We start from the raw sequence: 20,784 nt of genomic DNA on the forward strand, positions 1-20,784 counted from the left end.
CAATCAAACTACGTTCCTTAGATATTGGACGTCATTTAAATTTGTCCAGAGAAAACTAGCAACCAAAGAAAGGTAGAAATTGTCAGTTATAGCTCCTGGGATGATGGGAGAGGGGAGAAGAGGGAGTTACAGGGGTGAGACTGCCCCTTGGTTATGCTGCTGGCCTTGCTGAGTCAGCATAAAGTGTAGATAGAGTCAATGGAAGGGAGGCTGGTTTGTGTGATGGTCTTTGCTATATCCTCAACTCTCTGCAATGTATTTCAGTCTTGGATGGAGCTGTTCCCAATTAGGCTGTGATACGTCCTGGTAAAATCCTTTCTACGGTGCATCTGTGGAAGCTGGTGAGAGTTGTTGGGGACACGCCAACCTCGTTGCACTGACGTGCAATGACAATAAAAAAGATATATTATTATCTTAAGCTTTCTAAGGAAGTGGAGACATTGGTGTGCATTTCTGGTCATATCTTTGATGTGGCAGTTCCAGGACGAATTGTGGTGATCTATGTTCCTCGGAACTTGAATCTTTTGACCATCTCTACTTTGGCACCATCAATGTAGAACAGTGTTTGTACTTTTTTGCCTGCTGAAGTCAATCACAATCTCCTTTATCTTGCCGATATTGAGGGAGTGGTTTGGGCACCAAGTGGTAGTTTAGGCACCAAGTTCCAAGGTTCTCGATTTCCTTATTGTAATATGTGAGGCATGAGAACTTGCTTTTCTTTGGCATCAGGATGGTAGTGGTCTTCTTGAAGCAACTGGGTAACTCAGAACGGAGTAGGGAGAATGGAGTAGGCATCCCGCTATTTGGTTCATGCAGTTCCTAATGCCCCTGTCCCACTTAGGAAACCAGAACGGAAACCTCTGGAGACTTTGCGCCCCACCCAAGGTTTCCGTGCAGTTCCCGGAGGTTTTTGTCAGTCTCCCTACCTGCTTCCACTACCTGCAACCTCCGGCAACCACCTGCAACCTCCGGGAACCGCACGGAAACCTTGGGTGGGGCGCAAAGCCTCCAGAGGTTTCCGTTCAGGTTTCCTAAGTGGGACAGCGGCATAAGGACGTGGGCAGGAACTCCTTCTGAACCAGTTGATGTCCCTGTGTTCAGCCTCAGGAGGGCCCATCTTACTTCTGCCACAGTGATCGTGGGAACAGACAGATCGTGCGAACATGACAGATGTCATCACCCCATCGGTCTTCGACACAAAGCGAGCATAGAATGCATTATGTTCATCAGAGAGGGACGCACTATTGCCACTGATGCTGCCGGATGCCACCTGACTTTAGAGGAAAAGTTTTCAAAGCTGTTCTCAAAGGATCCTTGAAGCAAAGACGATTCACTCACTGACTCCTGGAAACTCTGATCCACGACAGCTGAAATAGGAGCTGGAGTATTGAGAGCCCAAACTCCACCAGAAGCATGTGTAAGTCCCCATGCAAGCAGCAGGAGAGGGGGAGATCTCACAACCTACCCTGCACCCATCCTCTGCCCCATTAGTGGAAGAATCTGCTGTTTAATATTTGGCCTCATTTGCTATTTTAAAACCCACAAAAAATAGTGGAAAAAAATCATCCTCAGTCTCGAGAGACTGCTGAAGAAGAAGCAAAACTACTTTTATTTCAGTGCTAACAGAGAGAGAAAACATCTTTGTCCCTCCCCCTAACTTTTTTTTTTAAATTTATCTCGGGGTCATCTGGAAGTTGCTGTCAAGATGAACTTTTGTTGCCCAAATTACCCTCAAGAAGGCATTCTTGAAATGCACCAGTCTTTCTGGTGACAGCAGTCCCACAGCCTTGCTGCGAAAGGAGCTCCAATTTGTATTTAATGTACCTCCAGGTCAGGATGGTGTGCAGCTTGAGAGAACAAGTAGTGATGATCCTATGCACCTTTGGCCCTTGTCCTTCTTCATATTAAAAGTCATGGATTTGAAAGGTACTGTCTGAGCAGCCTATTTTCAGAAATAGGTAGATTTTTGCTTAGTATGGGTGTCAGAGGTTATAGGGAGAATGCAGGAGAATGGGGCTAGGGTGGAAAGATAGATTAGCCATGATTTAATTGATGGGCTGAATGGCCTAATTCTATTCCAATAATTTATGATCTTATGATCTATTTTGAAAATGATACCTATGGCAGCAACTGCGTAGGGAGTGAATGTACAGAGTTGCCCAAGGAATTGCAGATGCTGGTTAATAAAAAGACACAAAGTACTGGAGTAACTCAGCAGGTCAGGCAGCATATTTTGAGAACATTGAACGCTCAGATCCATACCCGAAACATCATTTATCCATGTTCTCCAGAGGTGCTGCATGATCCAATGAGTTACTCCTGCACCTTGTGCCCTTTATTCTTACAGAGTTGCTCATTCTGGCGCTTTGCTTTAATGTTCTCTTTAAATTTCACCCACCAGTCATCTGTCTCTGAAACTCTGAATTCACACCTAAGCCTGTGCTAATAGCCAGTTATGAAAAAAACTTTGAGATGAGTTTGTTTGAAATCTGCAAAGAACTGTCCCTGTCTGAGCAACGGGAACCCAGGTTCCCAGAAATAACCTGCACAGTGAAACTTTAATTGAAATGCAAATGTACTCGGTTCTGCCCATGGTTTGCTGCAGAGATGATATTTTTCACTGAATATTTCAGAAATATTTCATTCCTCTTAATTTATATCCAGCTGTCATTGAGACCTGATGCCAGTAGAAAATAATTAATAATTAACATGGTGGAATCATATGAGATATCTCTCAAAAGAGAAAAAGAGTAAAGCCCCTGTCCCACTTACGTGTCCTTGGCACGCTAATTACGCGACCTTGTCGTCGCGTTGAGGCGTGATGGTCCCGCGAGAGTCACGCGCGTCCTCATGTGCCCGTCTGGAGCGCGTGACATCATTTGAAGATGGACAGAAAATGCAGGAGTAACTCAGCGGGACTGGCAGCATCTCTGGAGAGAAGCAATGGGTGGCGTTTCGTGTCGAGACTCTTCTTCAATCTGAAAGAAGGGTCTTGACCTGAAACGTCATCCATTCCTTCTCTCCAGAGATGCTGCCGGTCCCGCTGAGTTACTCCTGCATTTTGTGTCTATCTTCAATTTTCTTGGCCCCGCTCTGGGAGTAGAAGTGGGGGCGGATCCGGATCCTCAACGGCCGTGAGCCCCAGGCCGAGTTCGGCGATCGTTTACCTGCTTCTGCTGCTGTTGGAGGTGAGACGTTCCTTAGACAAGAACAGTTCTTTGCAGATTTCAAACAAACTTTGGGCCTGTCCCACTTTGGCCGTCAGTTCCACGACAGGCCGGTGGCGCACGAAGATTTCGTTCGTTACAAAATCCCGGAGCGCCGCGCAATACCGCGCACAACTCCATACCCCTCCGCGCTTCTCAGTGGGACCGGCCCCGTGCGGCCACATGATGCCCGTGCACCTCAACGCGACGACGAGGTCGCGTAATTTGCGTGCCAAGGACACGTAAGTGGGACAGGGCCTTAAGTTTCAACAGGATGGAGTTGGATGGAGTTGGATCCAACAGGATGGACTTTAACAATCAGTACAATAATACAGATATAGAGAGGAAGAGATGATTTAAAAAGCAAAAACATATGCTGGTCCTCTGCGTAATATGAACACATAGAGGATCAAATTACCTGAATTGCTGAAGATCTGTGCCTGTGTTACCATGACAGAAATCCTATATCATTTGTCTTATAGTTTACCAGAGGGGCTTGGGACACACAGACAGGATGGGTGCAGCGCCTATTAAAGCCTTTAAAGGGATGGGGGGTAAATAGTAGGATTAAACGAGAACTTACCAGTTTGAAGTTTGATCTGTATTTTATGAGGAGGAACATTGAGGGAATACGTGAAGAACCCGCTTCCAACGCATGCGTGTCATTCTTCAAAGCAGCGGTGTGAGGTCACAGAAACTATAATGACCTAACATAGTAAGATTATCAAAGAGATACCAGTTTTGATATGATCATAGGAGGGTGGGAGCGGAGGGCACGTATTCCCTCAACGTTCCTCCTCATAAAATACAGATCAAACTTCAAACTGGTAAGTTCTCGTTTAATCCTACTATTTTACTTCGGAGTCACGTGAGTGACTAGGTGAAGATTTCAAAGCTCTGTGACCTCATGCCGTGGAACGAGTCCATGCTTCACAACTGCCTTGGGTATCGGGAGAGAGTATCATTAGCAATTTTAGACACACTTATACAAAGACTTGTGTGATATAACGAGAAAATACATTTATTAATTGAAATCATAGCCCTGTAACCCTTCGGGCAAATTATAATATTGAACGTAAAATGCTTTCCAAAAATGATGATGGCTCCAAAACTGGTTTATTATAAAACCTTTGGAAAGTCCTTTCGGATGACCATCCTGCTATTCTGAGGATTTGGTCCGTCGGTACCTCAGAATTTTTGCTGCGGATGTTGCTGCAGCCCTGGTGGAATGAGATTTAAAACCATTAGTGTTTATTCCTGCCATCTTTAGGACACATTTGAGCCACCTTGAGATAGTTTGGGTCGTGACCCTTTTGTGCGGTTTCTTGTAAGAAAATTAACAAAGCCATTTCCTGACCTCGAATGCTCTTAGTATATTCCATGTATAATTGGATATGTCTTGCTATACACAGACGTTCGTCATATGGATATGCCATAAATTCAATCACTTGACCCGATGAACCTGGTCTGTTTGTTTTATTAACTCATGTATGACAAACACCAGTTTCTCTCGTGAGATGATCAAGGAGTCCAGGCTCAGTTTGCTTAATGACTGGACTCGTTGTGCAGTAACTAACGCCATGAGCATAACCATCTTCATGGTCAGTTTCTGCAGTGATAATGCTGTTTATGGGCCACCAGCTCCTCAGCATGTTTAAAACGACACCCACATCCCAGATTTTGGAGTACCTGGTTTTAGGGGGATTTGCATTGAATATGCCCCTCATAAGTTTTGTTACCAGGGGGTGCGTTCCCACCGTGTGCCGCTCCGTTCCTTGTGATAGGTAATTGGAGAGTGCACTTCTGGCACTATTGATGGCACTGTAGCCCAATCGTTTATCATAATGGAGGTTTGTTAAGAATTCCAATACGGCCGGAATGTTCTTGGCCCTTTGGTCTAGGTTGTTGTCAAAGCAGTATATGCCCCATTTCTTGATGTGTCCGAGGTACTGCTTCCGTGTTGACAGTCTTTGTGCGGATGTGATGAGATTCATCGTCCTGTCTGACAGCCCCATGCCGTGTAGTGGGTCTTTCAGACTCTACAAATCAACAAATCCATAGTCTTATGGCATGGGTGACTGCCCCCCCTCCAGTTACTGAATGAATTAATAAATTCGGGCTATGTCCAATAATGGAACATGGTTCTAACACCATCCCCTGTATGACCGAATACCACGGTTGAGTAGGCCAATCGGGTACTATGAGAATCCCAGATGCCAAATATTGTTGAATTTTCCTTTGTACCCGATTGATGATGCAAAATGGGGGAAAAGCATAAAAAACGGCATTTCCCCCAATGCAGTGAGAAAGCATCTGTAGCTTCTGCCCCAGGGTCTGGTTCCCAGGACACATACCTTGGTAATTGGTGATTCAACCTGGATGCAAAAATATCAATATCTGGTCTACCATATTTTGCTGTAATTTCAGCAAATACATTTTTATTTAACATCCATTCCGTGTTTTCATTAAATTTGCGTGACCTGGTGTCTGCCACTGAATTTAGCTTACCTGGTAGGTATGTTGCCGATATCCAAATGTTTCTTTGGATACACCATTTTGTAATACCATAGACGAGTTGTCAATAATGATGGGGTTGGAGCAATACCTAATGCTATGTTCCCACCACTGTAGTTCAATTATAGCTTCCGTAGGCAGCTCCATAGGTCTATCAAAATGACCTTTGTTAAATTTGAGTGCTCTAATTTTTGCTCTTTGCAAATTTTGATAATGTAATGGCCCAAAATGTGTGGCCGGGAATGTAGCCACAATCTTCCCAATTATCCGGCCTACCCGTCTAATGGAGGGTCTGTTGGTGTTAAGAAGCTCGCTGCAATCCTCCTGTAGGGCTGCGGCTTTATTTATTGGTAAAGTTACTAACATATTGACCGTGTTAATGGTGAATCCTAGATAATCCATATTCGTTTCTGGTATCAATTTACACTTAACTCCATGTCTGTGTTCCCCTCTGATGGGTACTGTATAGACAGAGTTGACGTGGAAAAGCTTTTCCCACTGAGAGTAGGGAAGATTCAAACAAGGGGACATGACTTGAGAATTAAGGGACTGAAGTTTAGGGGTAACATGAGTGGGAACTTCTTTACGCAGAGAGTGGTAGCTGTGTGGAATGAGCTTCCAGTGAAGGTGGTGGAGGCAGGTTCGTTTTTATCATTTAAAAATAAATTGGATAGTTATATGGATGGGAAAGGAATGGAGGGTTATGGTCTGAGCGCAGGTATATGGGACTAGGGGAGACTATGTGTTCGGCACGGACTAGAGGGGTCGAGATGGCCTGTTTCCGTGCTGTAATTGTTATATGGTTATATTATATGGTTATATGGTATAGTATGCATCTTTTAAGTCAATGCTTGTCATATAGAAACCAGCTGATACTAATTCTTTAGCAGTGATAAAGGTATCCATCTTAAAATGAACATATTGAACAAATGTGTTTAGGTTTGAAAGGTCAATGATAATCCTGCAACCCCCATCTTTTTTATTTTTAATAAATATGTTTGATACAAATTTTAATTGTTCATGAATAATATGCTCAATCACACCTTTTGTATACAATCGTTGTAGCTCCATGTGGGCTTTAGATTGTTCGGTTTTTGTAAGGACGAAATGCCTTTCTGGTGTATGTTGTACTGGGGGGTTATTGGGATGAGTAAATTCTATCAGACAACCCTGAATACTGCTTAGAACATACGAGTCTGTAGTGATTTTACACCATTCGTCACTGTAGTATTGCAACCTCCCTCCCACCGTCGTGGGTCCCTTTTTTACAAAAGAACCACACCCACCTACCTCCATGGTTACTGGTGGTTGTATTATTTTCTTTGTTTTTTGAAAAAAGGCGGTTTTGTTTTTATTCGTGTTCGTGGTTGTACTGGAGGTTTAGGCTTCCGCATCTTCCAGGGTGGCCGTCCCTGGCCATACCCTAAAAGAAGGCTGCTGCGGGTTATATTGGGTTCTGGCACTGCCACTGATATAAGCCACACTTTTCGGTCTTCCATGTGGCTGGTACCGTGATCCAAAATAAGCCTTTGCGCTAGTTTTGATGAGCCCCAGTGTCTTGGCTTCCCCAAACAAAAGGGTTGGGGTTTTAACGGCTCTTTGTTTGCAAATTGTTGCATATTTAGGATCCAGTGCTGGCTGAATAGCCGCCCTGCGCATGCTATTCAGCTCATATTGTACATTACAGAACAGGGCTAGTTCGTCTTGGTGGCCTTTAGTTTGCTCAGTTTTGTCCAGGGTGCGGATGTAAGCTGTGATCCCTGCCGTAAGCCCCTTTAAGGCTTTCTGGATTTTGAGATCATGGTTCCTGATGTCCTTCCCCATATGTTTCCAAATGCATTGGTTGACACTGGGGATTTGTAATGCATCACAGTTACCAGGTGGCAGATGTCTGGCCAGTGTCTCTGTGAATATTTGTTGTTGGAGTTGATGGCCAGACATGTAGTTAATACTGGCTGCCATCCTGGAATCCAAGTCTGCCCCTGTTTGACTTGGTTTGAAGTAATCAGCCACCATGTCCAGCAGTGTATGTTTTTCTGCAGATTCAGGATCATGGGAAGCTGTGTGATCAGGGTCTGGCCCATCAGGGTCCTGCCCACTCTCCTCCGAAGAGGTCGAGATTTCAGGGGGTCCCTCACGGGGTACCCATATGGGGCTTGTCTGCCCACTGTGGCTAGTCTCCACATTCATGGGACTGCCACTGTGAAGGAGCTCCTCCAGCAGCTCCTTTAGACGGTGAGCTGCACTTGCTATTTTTGGCTGCTCCCATTCCTGCAGCCTTCAGCAGTGTGCTGCTCTTCTCTGTAGCCCCGCTGTTCCCGTCCCCGGTACTCACGGGTGCTGGTTTGCGGGCTTTCCTCGTCCCGCCGCTGGCCACACCGGTCCTGACTGTCGATCCACGTCTGTTCCCGGTCAGCTGTTTCTCCTGGCTGCTCCGTTTGCAGCCACTCATAGCGGGTTTGTTCCGTCTGCCGCACCCGTTCAGCCCTGGTCCGATATTGATACGGGCTGGTCGCCCGCTGCTGCTCCAAGTCGGGCTCTGCTAGATGGTGCGTTTTTGTTTGAACTTTGCCTCCCGGCCAGTGAGTAAGTTTCGTCGGTGCCAGAATGATTTCTGGCACAGCTGATTCCTCTACCGAGGCCTCTAGAGCCCACGGCTGCTGTCTCTGCCGTTCATCCACGTTTACAACGCGTTTCTCGGGCAGCTTTTTTGCAGACCACTTCCTTTTCACTCTGTCCATTTTTCTGTGAATAAAAATGCAGAGTCCTTACCTGCCTTTTGCTGGTCCTTTTTTCCTTCTCCCGTTACTGGGGGATGTCCTCCACCCTTCTGTTGACTCGTGCAATGCGTGTAGCGATATGACACGCATGCGTTGGAAGCGGGTTCTTCACGTAGTCACTCACGTGACTCCGAAGTAAAACACACAACTATGTTGCAAAGCTGAATGTGATCAAGGTTTGCTTAATGTAAAGATAGTTCCCAGTAACAACACTTCAATAAAATTATGACAAGAAGCCAACTAGTCACTTACTGTCCCAATATTTAGCAATGTTACAAAATTTTGAGATTTAAAAAATCAAGTCTGCAATTTATCCCATCAGATAAAGCATAAAAATAAGTTTAATCTGACACCTAATTCATTTTCATATCTTCAGTATTAAAAGATTTATGGTCATTTTCATACTCGGAAATTAGTATCTTGTTCTCTATTGATTTTCCATTGACTTAACACAAAAGTTGTGATCAAGGACAGTGAAATGGCCATAACTTTATTAAAAATTAAGAGAACTGAAAGACATTTTCAGTTATTATAGATAGAAGCATTCTGAAACAAATATTAAACAATCTTACTTGGATGACCTGAAATTTTACTTCGGAGTCACGTGAGTGACTACGTGAAGACCACGTCCAGTACGCATGCGTGTCATATCGTCTATCGCATTGCGTGACGACTGGCAGGGTGAACGTTATTCTCCTGCCAGCAACAGACCTGAGGTAAGTTTTTAAAAATACTTTCAGGTTTTAAAATCTTCTTGCAGGAACCTCTACTTAGAGGTCCTGCTAAAAGTCCGGGGCTAAGTCGGGACGGAGGGGAAACCCCAGTCTCGGACTTCAGGGAACCCCGGTCATGGGAAATCCCACCCATGGACCTAGGCGCTCGGTTCCGCGGAATGCGGAGTAGCGAGCGGCGGCAAATTCACCTTTGAGCCGCTGGCAGTAAAACCAGCGACTTCATATTGGTGGAGAACCCGCTCCGGAGACAGCGGGAAGCGGGGAGCGGACGGCGGTTGGATTCGCCTTCGAGCCGCTGGCAGTGGAGCCAGCGGCTTCATATTGGTGCCCGGGGCACCTGGACAGCCGCTCCGGAGACCGCAGGGAGCGGATGGCGGTGGATTCACCTTCGAACCGCTGGCGTTGGTGCCAGCGGCTTCATATTGGTGCCGGGGACACCGGGACAGCCGCTCCGGAGACCGTGGAATACTGGGAGCGACCTGAGAACCCGCTCCGTAGACTGCGGGATGCGAGGATCGGACGGCAGTAAGTACTGTGCCGCAGGCAGTTAAACCAGCGGCTTCATATACCCCCCCCCCCCCGAAGCAGGATACCACCCCGACTTTGTAAATCACGGCTATCCCTTTGATAGGGACCGCGGGGATATCCCGGCTGCAGTTACTGCGGGGATACCCAGATCGGGGGGTGGGGGGGGGGGGGGGGAAAGAAAGCCCCAATTGGAGAACACCGTGGAGAAGCTCTGTTATAAGAGACCACGGAGAAAAAGCTCGGGGGAGAAATAACCCGCAATGGAAGTGTTTCTACAAGTACCACAGAGGAACCCCAGCTGTAACAAACCACAACCACGAGACCAGGCTCGGGAGGAGCGTTGCCCCGCAGCAGAAGGTTTTAAAAGGACATGCAGGTAAATTCCTTACTCGAAGGTCGTTTTGTGCTATTTTGTGAGAATATGTTACAGGAATGGACTCCGGCGGGAGCAACTGTGATCGCATATCCCACATGGAGTGGTTGATGGATCAGAAGCTCCAATAGTGACATGCTTCGGTATATGGAGCCTAGTCACCAGGGGGTCCTGGGACGCCCATAGCAGCACCTTATTGAGGGCTGCATAATGCAACTCCCTCGACAGAGGGGTGCATTAGGAGTCACTTCTGGGCTGACTCTGAAGACAGGGGTTTGGCTGAAGAAACCACAAGTGTGCAGGGGGTGCAGGAACAACACTACCAGCAGCAGGAGCTCAACGAGTGGCCGTCGGGTTCAGGAAGGCCACATTATCACGCAAGACCTCACATCTTCGACGGCAGCACCCCTACGCACCCACCAGCAAACCACGATGAACTGAAGCTGGTGAAAGCTTGAAGGCCGTACAACCAGGACAAAGGTCTTTTTTAGGCCACAGCCCAGAACGGCCTTCGTTGGAAGATGCGCCAACCTCGTACGCGAGCTCCTCTACCTCCAGGAGCAGATGTAAAATCATGCACACATGTTTGAGGCAGCTCCTGGTCGGGTTGCATAAGTCCTCCCATTTGGATAAAGGTATGGAACCTCATCGATGATGTCTCCTGTCATGGATACAAGTTGGTAATATTAAACTGGTTTGAATATTTACACTGGTTTGGGATAACACTAGATTAGTTTATACTGCACACAGGTATGGTTGGAGTTGCCTTTCAAGACAAGGCTCACAAGAATGGGATGTGGACTGATCATTGTCAACAGCCTCAACCCGCATGTGCAGTATAGACTTTTCTGAATAACTTCCATGTGATCATTTCCGCTCACAGGGTTGAAGATATTTGAAATTTAACTGGATGAGGCAACGATTCACTCAGTAGCATTACAATGGGCTAACTCCAGTTTCCAGATTATTTACCAAATCACTACTATCAGTGCTTCGGCTGCACAGAGCTAACAAATAAGTAGCATGGCCAATCTGGATGATATTGAACATACTGTATTTTACTAAATTAGCCTTATCAGCCACATAGCTATATTTGGGGAATTGGTTCTCACCCGTCCAGTTAAATTTAAATTAAGTTGATACCAACTGAAACTATTGATTGTTGGGATACAATCATCCATTTATTGGTCTGGGATCAGCCCTGAGACAAAAAATTAGACCTCTGCTATTTTTAGCTGAAACAATCAAAGTCACAATGATGGACAGCTTTGCTCCACAAAAACCTCTTATCCGTGAATCTTCAGTCATTTCCAAACTGATGCTATTGCCCAAAGATGGGTAATTTACTAATACCATCTCTAGTTACGGAGGCAGATGGGATTAGCATGAGTTATCAAGTGTTCAGTCAAGGTATCAACTGCCAATGGACACCAGGTGCATTCTGTGCATTAAAGGGTGTGTGGATATGCATATACATCATGCACAAGTCCAAGGTGATACACTTTGGTGGTGGTATATGTTAATCACAAAGGTACAATCAAATCAAAGTATCCTGTGATAGTTTTACCAAACCACATTTAGCACTGGTGTATTATTATGCAAAATCAATGACAACACAGAATGAATGTGTGATCACAAAGTATTTAATGACAATGTGGATTGATAGAACACTAACTATTGAGTTGCTTGCATCCAGTTTCAATCAACAGTGAACGAGGCATACGGTGGCGAAGGGTGCATTCTCGCTACACTAGGAAGGAATTTATTTTATGTCTTCCTCCATTTGGCCTCAATAGACGGGTTTGCAAAATTCAGCAAGATTCCCGCTTCCGGGTTTCATAGTGCCTGCCTGGGTTATACACCTATGGCTCCTGCTGAGGCGAAGAATGAACATAAAACCTTACATGGTTAATCCCGGATAAAAAGATGCTGGTTCAGTTGTGATGTGAAACCATCCTCTGCATGATATAATCAATCATAGACTTACAGGTTCTGCGGCTTGGGTTGTCAAACTTGAGGGGAGCGTTGGCAGTATTCATGCTGCAGTGAAGGGAGGGAAGTGGCAGAGGAAACTGTACAAGTAAACAAAGAAAACACTTATCTGGCAGCTTTCTTGTGCAAAGAATGCTCATGGCAGGAGGTTGCCAGGATGTTGCTAAATGACTGCACTTTGAGATCTTGGCACAGCATCTGTGTTCCTTCCAAGGGCAATTACCAAAAGTGGAAGATGCTTGAACTTTATTTGACTTCTGCAAGGCAGCAGTCGGCAGCAAAGAGTCACATATGGTATGTGTAGAAAAGAACTGCAGATGCTGGTTGAAATCAAAGGTAGACACACAATGCTGGAGTAACTCAGCGGGACAGGCAGCATCTCTGGAAAGAAGGAATGGGTGACATTTCGGGTCGAGACCCATCTTCAGTCATAGATGATATATCTCAACAAAGACCAGCTTGCAAACTTTTCTGAGATTGAGGCTGATCCTAACTTTGACATTGAGAGCAGTTATTATTTACTACTTGAGGTTTTCCGGAAGTGGCGGCGCTGTTGACAGCTGCGGCTCGCCTGCAGTCCGTCAGTTTTTACTTTTTTTGTTGTTTTCTTTTAAACATAGAAACATAGAAAATAGGTGCAGGAGTAGGCCATTCGGCCCTTCGAGGCTGCACCGCCATTCAATATGATCATGGCTGATCATCCAACTCAGTATCCTGTACCTGCCTTCTCTCCATTTTGTCTTGTTTTAGTTAAATTTTAGTTTATTAGGTTGTGTATATGTGTGGGGGGGGGTGAAACATGTTTTTTTGTCTCTTCTTTTGGGGGAATGCGACTCTTTTTGTCGTATCCCCCTTCTCTGCCTCCGTCTGCGCTGAGGCCTAATGGCGGAGCTGGTGGCCTCCAACTGCGACCGACCTCGAGGCTCCGGAGGCAGAGCCAGCCAGGACTTACCAACGCGAGGCTGGCCGAATTCAGAGCTGTGGCGGCGTTCCGGCGTTCCGGTGGCGGTGGCCCGGCTTCGGGGCTGAGGCGGTGTTCTGGCGTTCCGGCAGCGGCGACCTGAATTCGGGGCTTGGCCGCGGGCCCAGTGGACGACATCGTCGGGAGCTCGCAGGTCACAGGTTGGTGACCTGTTCTCCGGAGCTCCCGCAACAACAGCTTCGTCCACTGGACTGGAGGGCGGCAGCTTTGGCAGCTTCGACCACCCCGGGCCACGGAGCTTGAACCGGCCCGGTTGAGCTGCGGGACTTACCATCATCCGGCGGGTCACAACAACGGAAGCCGGGATCGCCTCAACGCAGAGGGAGAACAAGGAGGGAAGAGACAGACACTTTAAGACTTTTGCCTCCATCAGGTGCCTGGTGAACTCACTGTGGTGGATGTTAATTTGTGTTTATTGTATGTTTTGTTATTTATTATTATATGTATGACTGCAGGCAACGAAATTTCGTTCAGAACAAAAGGTTTGAATGACAATAAAGGAATCCAATCCAATCCAATCCAGTCTAAATTAGACTCACTTGATACATAAATATCAATCACATGTATCTCCTCCCAATTTTCTATTGTATTGACTTTAATGCACAGCCCAATAATGCAACAGAGTAGAAATTTATCTTTGGTTCCAGTATAAAATGCTGAGAAGATCACTGTATGAATTAAAGTGCATTCAAAAATTATTCAGACCCCTTCACTTTTTCCACATTTTGTTACGGTGCAGCCTTATTTTAAAATGGATTAATTTTTTTTTTTAAATCAGAAATCTACACACAATACCCCAGAACAAAGAAGTGAAAACAGTTGTTTAGAAATTTTTGCAAAGTAGTTAAAAATAAGTAACTGAAATATCACATTTACATAAATATTCAGACCCTTTCCCATGACACTCAAAATTGAGCTTAGGTTCTTCCTGTTTCCATTGATTATCCTTGAGATGTTTCCACAGCATGACATGATTTTGAAAGGCACACACCTGTCTTAATAATGACCCACAGTTAACAGTGCATGTCAGAGCAAAAACCAAGCCATGAAGACGAAGGAATTGTTCATAGACCTCCGAGACAGGGTTGTGTCGAGACACAGATCTGGGGAAGGGTATAAAACAATTTCTGCAGCATTGCAAGTCCCGAAGAGCACAGTGGCCTCCGTCATTCTTAAGTGGAAGAACTTTGGAACCACCATGACTCTTCATAGAGCTGGCCGCCCGGCCAAACTGAGCAATCGGGGGAGAAGGGCCTTGGTCAAGGAGGTGATCAAGAACCTGATGGTCACTCTGACAGAGCTCCAGAGTTTCTCTGTGAAGATGGGAGAAACTTCCTGAAGGTCATCAATTATATCTGCAGCACTCCACCAATCAGGCCTTTATGGTAGAGTGGCCAGACGGAAGCCACTCCTCAGTAAAAGGCACATGACAGCCCGCTTGGAGTTTACCAAAATGCAAGAGAAACAAGATTCTCTGGTCTGATGAAATAAAGATTGAACACATTGGTCTGGATGCCAAGCGTCACGTCTGGAGGAAACCAGGCACCGCTCATCACCTGGCCAATACCATACCTACGGTGAAGCATGTTGGTGGCAGCATCATGCTGTGGGGATGTTTTTCAGTGGCAGCAACTGGGAGACTAGTCAGGATTGAGGAAAAGATGAACGGAGCAAAGTGCAGAGAGATCCTTGATGAAAACCTGTTCCAGAGCGTTCTGGATCTCAGACTGGGGCGGAGGTTCACCTTCCAACAGGACAACGACTCTAAGCACACAGCCATGACAACGCAGGAGTGGCTTCGTGACAAGTCTGTGAATGTCCTTGAGTGGCCCAGCCAGAGCCCGGACTTGAACCCGATCGAACATCTCTGGAGGGTCCTGAAAATAGCTGTGCATCGAAGCTCCCCATCCAACCTGACAGAGCTTGAGAGTACACAAAATTGCTGGGGAAACTCACCGGGTGCAGCAGCATCTATGGAGCGAAGGAAATAGGCGACGTTTCGGGCCGAAACCCTTCTTCAGACTGATGGGGGGTGGGAGAAAGAAGGAAAAGGGGAGGAGGGGGAGGAGCCCGAGGGCGGGCGGATGGGAGGGTGGGAGGAGACAGCTAGAGGGTTAAGGAAGGGGAGGAGATAGGAGCTTGAGAGCATCTGCAGAGAAGAATGGGAGAAATTACCCAAATACAGGTGTGCCTAGCTTGTAGCGTCATACCCAAGAAGACTTGAGGCTGTAATCGTTACCAAAGGTGCCTCAACAAAGTACTGAGTAAAGGGTCTGAGTACTTATGTAATTGCGATATTTCAGTTATTTATTTTTAATTACTTTGCAAACATTTCTAAACACCTATTTTCACTTTTTTATTATGAGGTATTGTGTGTAGATTGATGATTAAGTAAATGAATTTAATCCATTTTAGAATAAAGCCGTAACGTAACAAAATGTGGAACAAGTGAAGGGGTCTGAATACTTTCTGAATACACTGTATAAATTAAAAGAAAAGGCAGATGCTGGCAAACTGAAATCAAAAGAGAAAACCCTGGAATAGTCAGCAAGTCAGTCAGCTTCCGGAAAAAGAGAACCAGTCAACATTTTGAGTCTGTGACCCTAGAGAATGATGTATAACTGTGCAAAACCAACAATTTTACTTTATTTGTCGAGTGGGATAATGGAGACAGATGGTTATTATATTTTCATCCATTACATAAGAAGGCTGTGTTGATGTCACCAAGGAAACATGTTTTTCCTTGTTATACCTCAAATCAAATTTGTTTTCCTGTGCGTGCCAGTTTGCCTCAGCTGACTTTTGATTTAGAGAGCTCAAGCCTTCAAAAAATGAAAGAATGTCAAAACGGACTAGTATCACACCGAGAATATGACCTGAATTTAAGCTGCATGCCATTAATAAAAAGTAAAAGTTTGGAAGAAATATTGTTTTAGGTAGAAAGTGATGGAGAAATGGGGTAGCCTGATACCCAATGAAATGAAATACCAAGGCTACGAAAGCCAAATTCCTACCACGTCGTATATTCAGCTGCATATTAAAGTCATGTTGAAGCAGACTATATTATGGAGAGACAATGTGGTGGCTAACAGTTATTGAGTGGGTTCAGTGTGACCTTGAGAAAACTAAATGGAATAAGATACTGAGTCAATATCTATTTCAAACATCCATATGGACCAAATGACCTCCTAATTTTCCATAAATGTTATTAGTCATGTATCCTTGGATTTGTCAATTGAAAGAGAGTTACAATTCTGACTTTATAACATAGCTGAGCATCAATAGGAAAGTTAGGCATTATGACTGAGAGGGTGGAGATGTTGTTTCCAATAATATATTGCAATTCCCCACTCCAAGAGAATTAGCATGACCATAAGTGAAGACAATAGATATTACCTGTTTTAATCGGAATCCATTTTTTAACTTTCTCTGTGAATAAAGATTTTGACGTATTTTTCTTAACACCAGGAAATGCTTGCGCAGAATAATGAGCATACACATCCACACTGTCAATCAAGAACACAGGATATGGCAGCAGCTACAGGCTGTGACATTAAAATGTATATTCCAGCTCATCTTCCCTTAGTGGCCCAATTTTACCTGTGCAAGGCAGGAAAAGGATTTCCACTGTATCTATTCAAATTGACTAAAGCAAACAGCGGGGTTCCTGGCGGTGGGTTTCGTGTCCAAAGGGCCTTAAATGGGCATTCAATATAAATTTATGAAGGGTGAAATGTCCATTCAGTCTGAGTGTCCAGGTATCAAATCTGTGCCCCACTCAAACCTGGTGAGAGCGACATGATAAAGCAAAAAGTAGCAGGAAAACTGGATGCCTCTCGAGATCCATAGGCATGGATTATGGCATAAACATTGTAATTGTGAGAGATAGGGGAGGGGTAGAATTTGGATACATATAGATGTGCAGTGGGATGAATGACAGGGGCTTTTGATTAATTAACTTTAGATATCTGGATATTGACGACATTTATTATTCATCTCTCATGGCCCTTTAACAACCTTCTGAAACCGTTGCCGCCTTTATGGTGTAGGTAGCCCCACAGTGATGTTGTGTGGAGAGAGGGACAGAGAGGCAAAGAAAGAATGGTATATTTCCAAGTCAGGCTGATGCACCACTTGGTGGGGAACCTGTTCTTGATGGGTAAATGACACCAGTTTTAAATGTGCATTCAGAGTAGCCTAGACAAATAACTGCAATGCATTCTGTAGATGACATAGACTATAGTCAGTGCATTGGGAAAGTTCAAAACTTCAGTCATGCATCCTAAATGAATTAACCCTTCAATTAACACTAAAACTAAACCTAATTATTAACTATCCTTCCTCTCAAGAATGAAACTTGGATATTGAGATCAGCAAAGCGGAGATCAAGAGTACATTTAGCAAATAGATCAGAATGTAAAGCACTCAATATTGTTACTGATTCAGTTCAGAAGGCGCCATAACATATCAACCTACCATTTTGTTCCCTTTGAACACCAGCTGCCAAAAGATCAGGCTCCCCAAAGCTGATATCATTGAGTCTGGATCCTAAGCACTCAACTGAAAGAAGCTTACACCACTCCTCTGCTTCCAGCTCTGTAAAAAAAGCACATGACAAAATGTAAGACCATTATATTCTGCTGCTCCTCGCAACACTCAATTTAATATGAATTCAAAGCATTAGCAGTGAAAACCATCTGCAACTTGTGGTATATGCACAGTTGTATGTATAGTTCAGTCAATGGACAGGGTCTGAAGTTTGCAGAGATTCACTTTGAACAAACCTGTGTTCCTTTTAACCTGAGCCTGAGATTACTGTAGCTGATAGAAACATAGAAACATAGAAAATAGGTGCAGGAGTAGGCCATTCGGCCCTTCGAGCCTGCACCGCTATTCAATATGATCATGGCTGATCATCCAACGCAGTATCCTGTACCTGCCTTCTCTCCATACCCCCTGATCCCTTTAACCACAAGGGCCACATCTAACTCCCTCTTAAATATAGCCAATGAACTGGCCTCAACTACCTTCTGTGGCAGAGAATTCCAGAGATGCATCACTCTCTGTGTGAAAAATGTTTTTCTCATCTCGGTCCTAAAAGGTTTCCCCCTTATCCTTAAACTGTGACCCCTTGTTCTGGACTTCCCCAACATCAGGAACAGTCTTCCTGCATCTTGCCTGTCCAACCCCTTAAGAATTTTGTAAGTTTCTATAAGATCCCCCCTCAATCTTCTAAATTCTAGTGAGTACAAGCCGAGTCTATCCAGTCTTTCTTCTTATGAAAGTCCTGACATCCCAGGAATCAGTCTGGTGAACCTTCTCTGTACTCCCTCTATGGCAAGAATGTATTTCCTCAGATTCAGAGACCAAAATTGTACACAATACCCCAGGTGTGGTCTCACCAAGACCCTGTACAACTGCAGTAGAACCTCCCTGCTCCTATACTCAAATTCTTTTGCTATGAATGCTAACATACCATTTGCTTTCTTCCCTGCATGCTTACTTTCAATGACTGGTGTACCATGACACCCAGGTCTCGTTGCATCTCCCCTTTTCCTAATCGGCCACCGATGTTTCAGATAGTTAGAATTATAAACATATTCATTAATACAAGTCAAATTAAATATAATTTTAAAACTTGTAGATTGATTATTAATTCGAGTTACATGTGCTCAACATTACTTTAAAATGTAGTTTTTGGCATGTCATGTTACAACTGTACAAGTCACTTTGAGACCACACTTCAAGTTCGGTGCATACTTTTGGTCACCCTGCAGACTGTCATTCAGCTGGAAAGGGTGCAGAAAAGATCTGCAAAGATGCTCCTGGGGTTGGAAGGTTTGAGTTATTAGAAGTGGCAGTGTATGGTGGGACTGGTGTCCTTTAATTGTAGGAAGTTAAGGAGTGATCTCATAGATGTATATAAAAGTATGTGTGGTGTAGATATAGTAGATGGTCCCAGTCTTTGTTCAGTGGGTAGCAGCATCTAAAACTGGAGGACACAGATTTAAGGTGAGAAGGAATACATTTTAAAAGGACCTAAGGGAGAAACCTTTTCAGAGTTGGTTATATAGAATGAGATAAGAAAAATAACAAAAAATGCCTTGAGGGGTAACTTTTTCAGAGAGTTGGTTGTATAGAATGAGAAAGCTGGAGAGGAAGCTATGGAGGTGTATACAATTATGTTTAAATTTGGACAGGTATATGGATATAAATGATTCAGAGAGATAAGGTGCAAATACAGGCAAATGGGACTAGTTCTGATAGACATATTGGATGAGTTGGACCAAGGAGATTTTTTCGGTGCTGTGTAGCCTGTTCTGCTGCAAGTAAGAATTTCATTGTTCTGTTTTCAATGCATATGACAATTAATTACTTTTGATTGGATTCTCGTACTCTTCTAAAGTATTTCCGCCATCATCCTGCTCAGGTGTTCCACATGCACCAGGTTCTATTTCTACAGTCAGAAAGTCTTCTGCAATGGCTTTTAGATATTCTCTCTTAGATCTTTCCCCAGTCTCTCTGATATCTTGCTAAGACTGCAAAAAGTGGACGTGATGGGGTCCAAGAGGTGATGGGGACAGGATTGGTGGGAAGTTATAGATTATTACTTAATCAATAGAAAGGGCTGATGCTCTGTGACAATTAGGAATGCCGAAAGGACAAGGGGATGTGCAAAGGAGGCAGAGTTGACAGTCTTCACCTGAAGATGTGAAAATCCATGGGCTCATTATATTTGATATTCATAAACAATTCTTGTCCTTATCTTCTGCATTGGGGTATATAGTTACACTGTTCACTGAAAGTTACAAATGTGAAAATCTTCACCAATTCATCATTCCCAATTTATTTTCACTAATGTTTTCAGTGTTGGTCACCTGGCTTCAGTTTTTAGTCACCCTACTATTGGAAAGATACCATTAAGTTGGAAAGAGTGTAGAGCCGATGTATGAAGATGTTTCCAGGATTTGAGGGCCTCGCTATAGGGAGAGATTGGGTAGGCTAGGACAATTCCTTGGAGCACAAGATGGTGAGGGCTGATTTTGTAAAGGTGTATACAATCATAAGGAAATGGAAAATTTGAATGCACAGGGTCTTCTACTCAAGGATGGGGAATCAAGAACTAGAGGACAAAGGTTTAAAATTAGAAGGGAACGATTTAACAGGAACCTAGAGCAAGCTTGTTCACACTGGTGGTGGGTATATGGAATATATGGAATGAGCTGCCTGAGGAAATATCTTAAGGCAGGTACAATAACAACATTTTAAAGATATTTGAACAGGTACATGGATAGGAAAGATTTAGAGGGATATGGGACAAATGTAGCAAATGGAACTAGCATACTACTATAAGAAAGCCAGAGGGTCATACAGCATGGAAACAGGCCCTTCAGCCTGACTTATCTTCCATGAACCTTTTCTGGATGCAATCACACGCTCTCTCACTCTCATCCATCGCCATCGAGAGGCGAGGATAAGGGACACATCATCCTCTATGAAAATCCTTAACACTGTTACCCCACAAGGATGAATTCTCAGCCCCCTACTTATACACTTATGACTGTGTAGCCAAATACCAATCCAACTCAATTTACAAGTTTACAGACGACACACCGTAGCAGGACGGATATCTAACAATGGAGAGACAGAGAACAGGAAAGAGATCGAGTACCTC

General features: G+C 44.4%; 1 protein-coding gene across 1 annotated transcript in view; it reads right to left on the reverse strand.

Annotated features, from left to right (window-relative positions):
- Positions 1–20,784, reverse strand: part of dok6 (docking protein 6) — a 487,069-nt gene that overhangs the window by 117,774 nt on the left and 348,511 nt on the right. The window contains exon 4 of the mRNA XM_033018929.1: positions 17,586–17,705. Within this exon, the coding sequence (XP_032874820.1) occupies positions 17,586–17,705 (120 nt within the window). The remainder of the gene's footprint in view (positions 1–17,585; positions 17,706–20,784) is intronic.

This window comes from Amblyraja radiata, chromosome 4 (assembly GCF_010909765.2).
Source record: "Amblyraja radiata isolate CabotCenter1 chromosome 4, sAmbRad1.1.pri, whole genome shotgun sequence".
NCBI classification, from domain to species: Eukaryota; Metazoa; Chordata; class Chondrichthyes; order Rajiformes; family Rajidae; genus Amblyraja; species Amblyraja radiata.